At 31.9% G+C, this 11,967-nt stretch overlaps 1 protein-coding gene across 2 annotated transcripts; it reads right to left on the reverse strand.

Annotated features, from left to right (window-relative positions):
- Positions 1-1,158: 1,158 nt before the first annotated feature.
- LOC132645947 (ferritin-like catalase Nec2) lies at positions 1,159-4,501 on the reverse strand. 2 transcript variants are annotated; one of them, XR_009584202.1, is made up of 4 exons: positions 4,071-4,501; positions 3,272-3,497; positions 2,604-3,043; positions 1,159-1,514 (listed from the first exon to the last, which is right to left on the reverse strand). XR_009584202.1 is itself a non-coding variant. In XM_060363219.1 (3 exons), exons 1-3 carry the CDS (start codon positions 4,415-4,417, stop codon positions 2,663-2,665), a joined length of 954 nt encoding a protein of 317 aa, XP_060219202.1. In that variant the 5' UTR covers positions 4,418-4,501; the 3' UTR covers positions 2,436-2,662. The 2 variants fall into 2 exon arrangements, 1 of the variants encoding a protein (XP_060219202.1); XM_060363219.1 differs by lacking the exon at positions 1,159-1,514 and having other exon boundaries at positions 2,436-3,043.
- Between the last annotated feature and the right edge of the window lie 7,466 nt (positions 4,502-11,967).

Genomic DNA, 11,967 nt, shown 5'->3' on the forward strand with positions numbered 1-11,967 from the left:
TGCCGGGGGCCTTGTCCCGGTAAACAGTTTAGCAATCAGGCTCTTGTCAGAGGTTTCATAGACTAGTCAATCATGTTCATGTCAGATGTTCAGAGTCGTATAGCCAGCATTGGCTCAGTATTTATTGTTTTATTTTCGGACTATTTCTGCACCATGTTTAAACAGTATTTTCAGTATTACTATCAAGTCACATGTTTTACTCAGACTATTCAAGTTTTATATTATATTCCGCATCAACTCATGCCCCATGTTGATTCAACAAGCCATGTGATTTGCTCGGTCACATGCAGCAAGGCACCGAGCGCCGTGTTACGCCCAGACCATGATTTGGGTCGTGACATCTCTAAATATTTATATAAAATTGTTATCAGCATGCACGTTAAGGAAATTAATCCGAACAATATTTCTTAGTTATTTGTTTTGAATACAGCTCTTATATAAAGCTGTTATGACCCTACTACTGCAACAATTATTTGTTTTTTCTGGTGAATTAGAAATTTCTAGTAATTAAAGAGATTATTTTCAAATTTCAAACAAACTCCAGTGATCCAATCGATCACTGTTATCTTCTGATCAAATACAAATATTCGTAGAATTCTGCTTGTACATAAACTTAACTCTATGATTATCAACAACAAAAAATCAAATATTGGATAAACTAAAACACTCTTCTGAACCAAATGAGTCTCTTGCTTGACAACCCTATAAATACCCGACTACATTAACCTTCATATTTCATCTTTAGAGTGCGAAAAAAACAGTTCGTTACTATTAACCTTTGTTAGGATTGGAAAAGTCTTCTATTCATAACCGGAACAGAATTACAATAGGAGGAGCAACTCTCACACTCAACTATTACAACAAAAAACCAATCCTAAACTGAATACCTATATCTCACTCAAGTGTTTTCCTTACTGTTTTTCTCTCTTGCTCTTGGTGATGCTACAAATGATAGAAGGCTTTCCTATTTATAGGGATGAAATGAACCTATTGATGTCATTTGTGACTCAAGCAAGCACTTGACAATTTGCCAAATACAAGGAAGATGTTTTCTTCCTTAAAACAAGGAATATGTTTTCTTCCTCAAAACAAGGGAAATATTTTCTTCCTTAAAATGAGGGAGATGTTTCCTTCCTCAAATTATGGGATGGACCCAACAACCATGGCCAAGAAAAATAGCCTTGTTACTTTTCTCATTTGCATTTTCCTAGTGAACTTATGCTTTGCAAGTGAAAAAACCGATTCATCCTCACATGACGAAAGTGCAACTACACATGCTAATGATTAAGGACTAGATTGGTACCATCCATGGTTCCATCCTCATCCTCCAATGCCTGCTCATGGATTTCCTCATCCTCCATGGCCATTCGTTCATCCTCCAATGCCAGCTAGTGGTTTTCATCCTCATCCATGGATACATCCTCGGCCATGGCCATTCATTCATCCTAGGTTTCCTTATCAATGGGCTCACCATCATCCATGGCCATTCATGCATCCACCAGTTCCATCTCCACCTAAGGGTGACAATGGAGAGAAGAATTAAGAGTCACTAATGAAGAAAAGTGTTGGATCAATATCTTATTGATCACATATTTTTCTTTAAGTTAATTAGAAGGATTATCTTTTTTAAGATTCATGATTCTAGGGTTGTTATTTTGGTTTCTATGAATTTCAAGTAGTTTCCGTTCCTAGGAATAATGTTTGATTCAGCTTATCATGAAATAAATTCGAGTTTTTATTTTAAATTATATGTATTATTCCTTTTGACTTCCTGTTATTTATGGTTGCTTAAATAACGACTAATGTTCTCTACTTTCTACTAGAGTATTACGTAAAAATACAGTGTAGTTGATATATTGATATTTCTAATGTAGTGTTTGATGTTGTCCTTAATCTATTGGAGCACAACTCTTGATTCCTTATAAGTGATATTAAGGGGCAAATTAAAGGGATCTGGAATACGGATGCAACAATTTTGTTTTTCCTAAAGGCAGAATAACTAGACAACCAACTCTCAAATTTAGCATAATATTTTATTTTGGCACCTTATTTCTTATCATAATATATATTTGACACTTCATATTGCAGACTGTGCCTATTAGACACGTTTGTCCATTTATGCACTTTAAGACAAGTGAGATACTCGCTAGCTAGCTGATGGTGTTGATGTTAAAGAGTGAAAATCACAATATTGTTAGTGTTGAGGAGAGTCACATCTGCCAAGAAAAGGAGTCTATCTGAACATTAGCATAATTAAAATGTATATTTTACAGTTTTTGATAACTGTAAAATGTATGAATTTTGCCTAAAATAAACATATGTCCACATGAACTGAATCTTTTAATTTTTCAACCATACTCAGTAATTAGTATTAGTACTTCGCGAATTTTATCCATGAAGAAAGGAAAACCATTAATATTAAAAAAAGAAAAAAATTAAGGAAATTAAATAGTAGAATAATATTTATTAGTAACTTTTTATTCTGAAATTCTGCTTTTATGTAGAGCTGCTACAAACCCCTGCATGTAAGCACTTATTTAGCTTTATTAACTTATGACTAGTATATACTAGTAATAGATAAAGTATCATGCATGTTTATTTACCTACTAGTAATAGATAAGGTATTTTATTTCAAGGTACCCTCTTCTTTTTTTAATTATTCTCAATATGGCTGTTTCAGAAATTCCCTGGCAATCCTTCCATTAGCACCATTAGGATAAAATCCACCAGGCACATGTTCATCACCAGAGCCGTACACGATCCTCAGAATCTCAGCAGGAGTTCTTTTGTAAGAAATTGAATTAAAATCTTCCGATAATACGTTACTTATTGTCCGATTTTCTGCTCCAAGTTGTGGCGGAACAAATAGGCCTTCGTCTTTGTTCCCACATTTTGCTAATTTATTTCTTAGTTCTGATATACGAGACGTGAAGTCAGCTACTGTGTGTTTGTAGGGAAAAACAAATTGTGCCGCTCTCTCATAGAGGTACATCCTGATAACTGCGTCTTGTCCTGATTCAACACCCAATAATCCTGCCAAAAGCTGCAAAAGGAAAAAAAGTTGTTGTACGCATGAAAAAAACTACTATCTGCCGTTCGTTTTATCTGTCACTTTTTAAAAAAAGAAAATTCTGAAAATATTTATTGCTTTAAAATATCAAGAAGACATTAATTTTGTTCTTTTGCTCGCTTAATTCTTCGGTTAAAATGGGACATAATCGTTAATTACTCAGCTAAGAAAGAAATAAGGATAATTTAATTAAATGATTACCCTTTTGGTTTCGTAGCCATTGATATTGGGATTGGTACCAACATAACCAACTAATCCAACATATGGAATTACATAGCAGGATAACATGTAGCTCAAGCTGTCTCTATATGGATCAAATGGAGGTATCAATTTGTATCCAAATGCTTCGTCAAATATCTTTCCGAAATTTTTAGCACTTAGATCCAACAAAGGTCTTGGAAAAACACCAACTGTCGAGTTAAGTGCCCTGAACAACCACACACAGAGCATCAAAAACATAAACAAAAGGACCTAGAAATCAAGTGTTTCACAATATCTTCACATATATTCTCAAATTGTTAAATATACCGATGCAAACGAATTTATCCTATCAGTGTAATATAACCCGCTGTAGTAGCTTGATTGCCTTAATTTTTATACTAATAGTAGTGGAAATATTATTTACAGTACCAATATATAACTTATTCGACCAAAAGTTGATTGCCATTTTATCAGGTTACTATTATAAATAGCAGCACTAATAGTTATTATAGATATTTGCATATAATTGTCTTATAAGTAACCTGTTTATATAAATAGTTTACACCATCATTACATAAAACTCAAACACTATTTGTTTTGGTAATTAGCTCCACTTATAATTGAACATCATAAGTAATCATCATTTAGGTGATCTTAGATATAATAGTATAAAAATTATTTTATACAGTCAACATATAAAAGTTAAACTTACTAATAAAAATGCAAAACAAAAACACTTTTAGCCTAACAACTCTTGTTATAGACAGACAAAAGGGAGAAATTAATTAGAAAAATGAACCTTAGATGACCGACTTCTTGATTAGCAAACTCCATAATAATATTCTTCGTAAGTGGATCAAGATTTGCTTTTCGGCCACCAATAGGAGGAGGCCCACCCATAGCCAATTTTGGTGCTACTACATCAAGACCATATCCATAAGTAGCCCATGAGAAATATTCAGCTTCCAAGAACTCCAAGTTCACTGGAAATTGCATCTTGTCTATGTCTTGTTTGTCCACTGCCACTCCCTTCTCTGGGTAACCTGATGGACAAGTATTTATATCATATGAAAATGACACACAGAGAGTTTCACTAACGACCATGTAAATGATCAAGAAGCAGGTGGAGACAGATATAAGAGCCATATTTAATTTGATATTGATAATCAAGCTAATGTAGAACAAGAAAGGATTTTTTTTTTAATTTTTAATTGTTGTGTGTGTGATATGTGTGTTTTGGTTCAATATATAATATTCTTGGTTTCTGAAGTTGAAAGCTTATTCGAGAAACGTCAAAATCTTCATTCACCCTCTCCACCAACCCTACCCCTATGATGTGACTTATGAGATCATGTATTAAAAATGTAATTTACTGATAACAGTATATGTGAAAGACACGTATATGTATACTAGCCATATATACCCGTGCGATGCGCGGGCTGAACATGTTTATTTACTTTAATTAGCCTGTTTTTAAGGTTTGTATTTTGTAAATAATTTTAAAAAATTTGTCATAGTCATGATAATGAAAGTTGTTCATCAATGTGAAAAAAAAAAAAGAAAATTAGTAAAAAGGTGAGGGAAAATTAATATTTTGATTTTAGATTTTTTCTTTTAAATTGTTTAATATCTTATATGTATACCGATAAGTTGATATCTGTCTCAATCAATTAACTGTTCAAATCCAAACATAAGAACCATTGTTGTATATATTGTATTTTTTAAAAGCAAAACTAATAAAATATTTTTATTAAATTAATTAAAAAAAATGAGGAAATAAATGTGTCGGATAATTAAAATTGAAGTGCATACGTCTATGGAATAAATACTAAGTATTATGACATATTAGAAATGTGATATGTTATATCGTAAATCACCAAATTTTAATTCCGAAATGAAAATATAAAGTAATACATTTTATAAATGTAAAGAAACAATAATCAGATAATGCAAAGGAGAGTAAGATAAGTAAAGTATTGACAAAGAAGGAAAACGGGTTTTCCTTCTTTCTTAATACTTTAAACATAAAAAGAGGACGAACAATAACAATGCAAATTTGTACCAAAAGTTATATAAATTGCACACTTTAACCAACTATTTTTTTATCCCACTTAGACATTTGTCATAGTCTCTCTCCAATAGACTATTTTCAAGAATATTTATTAGCAAGGGTTAATTTTATTGTGGTTTTAGAAATCAACAAGTAATTTGGACACACACATATTATATTTTCCAAGAACGCGAAAAATCAAGAGTGAACAAGTAAAAGTGCACGGAGGAAATAAATGTGTTGGAGAATTAAAATTGAAGTGCATACGTCTATGGAATAAATATTAAGTACTATGACATATTAGAAATGTCCTCGTGGGATTAAAAAATAGTTGGGTAAAGTGTACAAGTTATATAGCTTATGGTACAAGCATTCATTACGTGTACAATTTGTTAAGCTTTTGGTACAAGTTTGGGCAACTGTGTTCATACCCCCAAGCCACTTATATATATATTAGAAATATTCATGGACTAAGAATATTTTATTAGTAAAATAAAAATAATAATAATAATAATAATAATATCATTTTTAATCAAAAAAATCTCACTTTACAAGCAAAAATAAAGATTCAATGGGAGAATCATGCCTCTACTTCTAACAATGGAAGTAAAATCATCATTTTTAATAGGGAAATCACACCCTTCTAGTATCATATTCTAATTTCAAAATGTTATTTATGCAAATACTTATTATTCTTGCGAGCATCATAAAAGTAAATTAAAGATTAAGGTACGCGCAAACTGACTCGAATACCATCTCTATAAAAGATCAAATTAGAGAATTCACTAAGTTGAATATACGAGTAGATAAAAAGGATTCTCGAAAATAAAACTAAGAAAATCATGCTATCTCTATACGTATATTCTCATCATAATTTAAAGGCCACAAAGTTCTAATTTGAATTGGACACTATGAAAAGTCAAAATTTCTTAGTCTAATAAATAATAGACACGTTTTATTATAGAGTTCCCTAATAAACTAAGAAATTTACATACTTGGTGAAGAGTTTAAGAGTTACCTAAACTTTCAAAGTTTGAATGTTTTTGAATTTCTTTGTGTATTCATTTCAATGTCACTTCTAGAAATGACGTAATAGCGATTGCCATCTCTCAAACTGGACTCAGCTTTGCTGATAAGCTCCTGAATGATCCTTGCCTCTTCTTCAGGCGTGCACGGCAATTCAAAAGATCCATTTTCCATCATGTACATTGAATTTATGTTGTTCACGGAAAAATGAAAAATCAAGTCAAATTAAACTGGAAAAAAAGTCGATTTAAATAAATACGGTAAAAATTTACTCGCACAAGATGTTTACATACAGTTTAATTAAGTTAACCATAGAAGACAAATTACAATCTATTAAGGAATTTTTTTTACAAATAAATTAAAAGGAGGGTATCATATATAGAGTAACATAAGTTTGAAAATTTTAGCGTTGCCGCCAATGTTGTTTTTTCTTTATTCTCCCGCAATTCTTCTTCTAGCTCTCTGTTTTCATTTGTGATTTCGTGGGAAGTTATGTTACCTGTTCAATGATGCAACTGGAAATTTAGGTGCCGTTTGGCCATAAAAATTATTCACTTTTTTTCGGAATTTTTTTTTTCACTTTTTTCACTTTTGGCCGTTTGGCCATAAATATTCCGAATACAACTTGAAGTTGTATTCCGATACCAAAAACTCAAAAACCTTGTTTTTAAAAAAAAAATCACTTTTTTCACTTTTTTACAATTACATTTCACCAAAAACTACAATTTAAAAAACTATGGCTAAACACAACTCCAACTCCAACTCCAACTTCAAAAATTCCAAAAAAAGTGAATTTGTTTTTGATATATACAGTATTATGCCCAAAAACTCAATCAAAGAGTATAGATTGGCTAAACCATTTTGCAGGTAATCTTGGGATATTAGTTGTTGCTAAAGAATAAGAAAAACTCAACCGAAATTATTATGAGCCTGTTTGGATGGGCTTATGTCTATAAGCTGCAAACAGCTTATAAGCTAAAAAAAAATAAGTTGGGTTAGTCTAACTTATTTTTTTTGGCTTATAAGCTGTTTTCAGCTTATAAGCTGCTTTAGATAAGCTAAGTCAAATGGGCCCAATTATTTTTTTGAGCTTATTTTAAGCACAAAATGATTTTAAGCTAGCCAGCCAAACACTTAAAAAAACTAAAAACAGCTTATAATCAATATATAAGCAATTTATAAGTCAATCCAAACGGGCTCTATATAAAGTGTGAAATTTTCTTTATATTTTCATTGAGTACACGAAACTGTCAGGAAGGAAAAGTAGTCTACGTCTTCTTCTTTTTTATTTCTTTCTTCTTTGCCTCAATAATACGTAGTAGTAAACTGCATCTTTGTGTTGTTGTACAATTTGTATAATCTATATTTAATATAAAGCTAGACATAGATAAAGTGATGTAACACCTCTCTATGACCAGCATTGTCATTTATCTTTTTTCTTAATTTTTTGAAATTTTCCTATCTTTCCATTATTTTTTAATTAAAGAATTAATCATATTATGCCTTAGTTATTGAGATTCATTAAACACTGATCGGTAAAATCATTTAATGCCATATCGGTTACGCAATAATTTCACATCAATTACGGACTGTATTTGTGTTTACCCTGTAAGTTTCTTTTTTTTTTTTCTTTTTCTTTTCCCCCATCTTTCATTGATTTCTTTTCCTCTTCCCCATCATATTTATTTATTGTGGAGGGTAACAAAGAGTCGAAACAGAAAGGACAACTTTATTGTTGGAATTGGGAGATGAAATAAAAAATTGTAAAGGTGTCAACAACGTAACTTAGTGCAATCAACCAATTAGAAAAACAGTCTAAAAGTTAGGCTAGGGAGCACATGATCAGAGGGTCATTGAACAAATAACTTTTTTGCATGAATATAAATTTAGAGCCGTCAAAATAGGCTTGGCTCTTGAGGCCGGCCCGCTATTAGGGTAGGGTTGGGCTAAGATTATTTAAGTCCATTTAAACTGAGGCTTATAAGCCCAGCTCAAGTTAGCGTGCTGGCCCTTGAGGCTTGATCGAGGATGGGCCGAGGCCGGCCCGTGGGCCGAAAGTCTATTTAAATTAAAAGTTTAAAAGAAGATTGTGTAAGTTACTAAGTTTTAGTATCTTACTCACTGGCTTTAAATCTAAATCACCAAGTACAGAAGTTGTATTCGTGATTGCAAATTTAATTTTAACTTGAAATTTAAAATAAAATCAAAAAAAGAAGTAAAAAGTAGGAATAGTGATTATCGAATTAGTCTTAGTATTTTACAATACTTTTCTCAGTTAGCGTTAAATCTCTACTACCAAATTCCTAATCACCAAGTGTACCCAAATACTAAAATATCTAATCACCACATATAAAAATTGCATCCATCATGAAATTGTCAAAATTTGTTACTTGAATTAGTTGTTGAGCTTTACCAAATTCAAGGTGGTAATATTATTAAGCGAATTTAAATAATACTGATTAGTTTCTGAAATGTAGTTATTTGATAATGTTTAACTAATTAATTTTGCATATGGCTGTAGACGAAGATGAAGATGTCAATTAAGATAATTTTATCACAAACGGATTCAAATGTGCTTGACAATGTATAGGTGTTGAATATGCTATAAGTTGTCGTAGAATTATGTACTTCCATATAATCATATATTAAATATGTTAACAAATTGGTATACTTAATTGAAAAAAAATTATTCTTATAAAAAAATATTAAAAAATAAAAAGGGTTGGCCCACCTCAGCCCACGGCCCTTGTAGGGCTGGGTTGTGCTAGTCATTTTAAGGCCCGTTCAAATGAAGGACCGGCCCGCTCCAGCCCCTCAAATTCCTTGGCCCGCGAGGCTTGGGCTGGGTTGGGCGGGGCTGACCCGTTTTAACAACTCTAAATATAATAGTTACTCCCCAAGTGATCATCGCAAGAAGAACAGAACGGCCTCAGGTAAATTGAAGAATCAAAATTATAATTTATTTCTATGAACAAATTCATTAGAATAGTACCTGTGTGGATTCGACCCTTTTTATGTCAATAGAAATCATCACAAGATTTAACAAAATAAGAACTAAATCTCATTTCTCCAAAGATATCAATAAAACGGAAATCAGAAGTCTTCAGGATCTCCTTTGAAGCTATATTTTTGAAGCGTGGGATGATGCTCAGCATAAAGTGTGAGTTCTTTCTTTTCTACTCTTTTAGTTTATATCAAAAGTTTGTAGTATTGAAATGGTTATTAAGGAAAATGAGCAAATTTATGAATTTCTTTTTGGAATAGAGAATAGATTTAGTGTGATGATTGGACAAGAATGGGGAGGAAACTGCAGCGGATAGCAAAAGTAAAGGAAGTGAAATGCAAAAGTAAATCCCATAAGTTTCAAATTGTGTTTCCTTTTGTTTTATTTTTCTTTTATTTAACCACCTTTCTCTCTGTTTGTTTTTAATTTGACATTTGAAATAGGAAAAAAAGCTATAAAAGTACATACACTATTTTAAGTTTAAAAAAAATAGACGTAGTAATATAAAAAGAAAACTGAAAGAAACTAAAAGACGTAATATCATAAGAGTAGATGAAGTACTAAGACTATGTAAGGAAAAAATTAGATGAAACTATATTTTGCATCATGTTGGAGTACTTCATCTATAATCTATATATAATCTATGAGCACAAAAGAAAAAAAAAAGTTTATGGTACTTCTATTTGGAAGATCACTCAAATTTACAAATCGAGATTCACAAAGTGTAGATGATACAGTCTTTGTTAGAAAATATATAGGAGATAAAATTAAAGACGTAATAATTATCATCAAGGTAACATTTATATCATTTGAATATCAAAAAGTACTGATTGCAAAAGATTTGTATTTCATAGATATATAAATTAATATTTTTTTTGTTCTCTTAACCGCGCGAAGCACGGCAAAATTCACTAGTTTGATATAAATGTATGCCTAAGGGTAGAACAGTTTTGCATCTTCGTCTTATGTAATTTATTGATATTCCTTGATCGATTTACTTGGCGTTAACGTTAGAACATAACAGAGAATTACAAGAATTATTAAGTATTCTTTACATTATTATATATTTTACTCCCTTCGTGCCATAATAAGTGGTTTTTTAGGCTTTTTAATTTTTTTTAAAATAAGTGATACTTTAGGATTTCAAGAAGACTTTGAACGGATTATTCCAAGATTATCCTTATTTAAATAGTCAAGACTCAAGATTCATTAACTATCTTTTCTTTTTCTAGAAAGTAGTAAAGCTTGATTGGGGGTAAGTTAGTAAAAACACTCCTAGTTTTCTAGGAGTGAGCAACTTCTTAAGGGGTGTGCATGAGTCTAAAAAATCACTTATTATGGCACAGCGGGAGTAATAATCATTTTCAAAACACATGATACTTAACCATAGTTAAGTACTAATAACTGTAGTTATATGGAGTGACACATGTTATTTATCTATTGGTCGGGTGTAAACACCCGGTGCGGATAAGTTTTTACCAATAATACTGCGCTGGTTAATTTTATTTGGCACAATTTCCTTATTAGTCCATTCGAAGAGTGACACATTTTTATATATTTAATGAAAAAGGGTCAAATATACCCCTGTACTATTGGAAAAGGGCTAAATATAACCTTCGTTATACTTTGGATCCAAATATACACTTGTCGTTATAATATTGGTCTAAATATACCCTTTCATTGTTAAGTTGTCCAAGGTGGATATCTAATCCTACGTGGCACTAACATTTGATGAGATGAATGTCACGTGGCATGCCACCTCAGCACCCCTAAACCATTTTACCCCCTCCCCTCCATTTGTTCTTCCGCCACTAAAATTTCATTCCCCTCTACCATTATTTCCACCATCATTGCCACCAATTGGACCTTAAAAATTGGAAGAGCAGTCGTTTTGCATAGATGCAATATTTTCTCAGGTAGTCTGTCCGCTTTCCTCTGCTCTCCTTTGTACCTTCTTACCAGTTATACTTAACCTCCAATTTTTCAGGAAAAAAAGAGTATTTCATTCACAACCGATATAGATAGTGTGAATACTGATGATAAAAAGATCATAGAAAGTGTAATTATTGTTACTGTATTTTGACCATCTTAATTTCCCAACTGGTATGCCACCGTCAGGAATTTCGAATAAGTTACAATAATGTCAATACTTTTCCAACAAAAAGTAGCTAGTCAGCTAAGTGAACAAGAATAAAAAAAAAAAAACTATGGCTAACATCTCTAGCAAACTAGTTGGCTCTATTTGCTGCCTTCCCATTGTTGCTGTGGCTTGGTGGCAATAAGGGTGGAGGGAAAGGAAATTTTAATGGTAGAAGAACAAATGGAGGGAAGGAGTAAAATGGGTTAGAGGTGCCGAGGTGCCATGCCACGTGGCATCCACTTCATAAAATGTTAGTGTCACGTAGGATTAGATGTCCATCTTGGACAACTTTAACATTGGAATGGTATATATTTGGACCAATAGCATAATGGTAGAGGTATATTTGAACCCAAAATATAACGAAGAGTATATTTGATCCCTTTCCAATAGTACAAGGGTATATTTGGCCCTTCTCCGCATATTTAATGACAAACTTTCATAACGATACAAATGTTATGCAAGTTTACGATCACAAG

This window comes from Lycium barbarum, chromosome 6 (genome assembly GCF_019175385.1).
Source record: "Lycium barbarum isolate Lr01 chromosome 6, ASM1917538v2, whole genome shotgun sequence".
Taxonomy (NCBI): domain Eukaryota; kingdom Viridiplantae; phylum Streptophyta; class Magnoliopsida; order Solanales; family Solanaceae; genus Lycium; species Lycium barbarum.

What these genes read in the sequence shown, in the direction of transcription:
- LOC132645947 (XM_060363219.1), bottom strand. Translation starts at nt 4,417, where the DNA reads ATGGCTCTTATATCTGTCTCCACCTGCTTCTTGATCATTTACATGGTC. An exon ending in CAAGAAGTCGGTCATCTAAG is followed by an intron (nt 3,498 to 4,070) that starts GTTCATTTTTCT and finishes GTGGTTGTTCAG; the next exon opens with GGCACTTAACTCGACAGTTG. An exon ending in ATGGCTACGAAACCAAAAGG is followed by an intron (nt 3,044 to 3,271) that starts GTAATCATTTAA and finishes TTCCTTTTGCAG; the next exon opens with CTTTTGGCAGGATTATTGGG.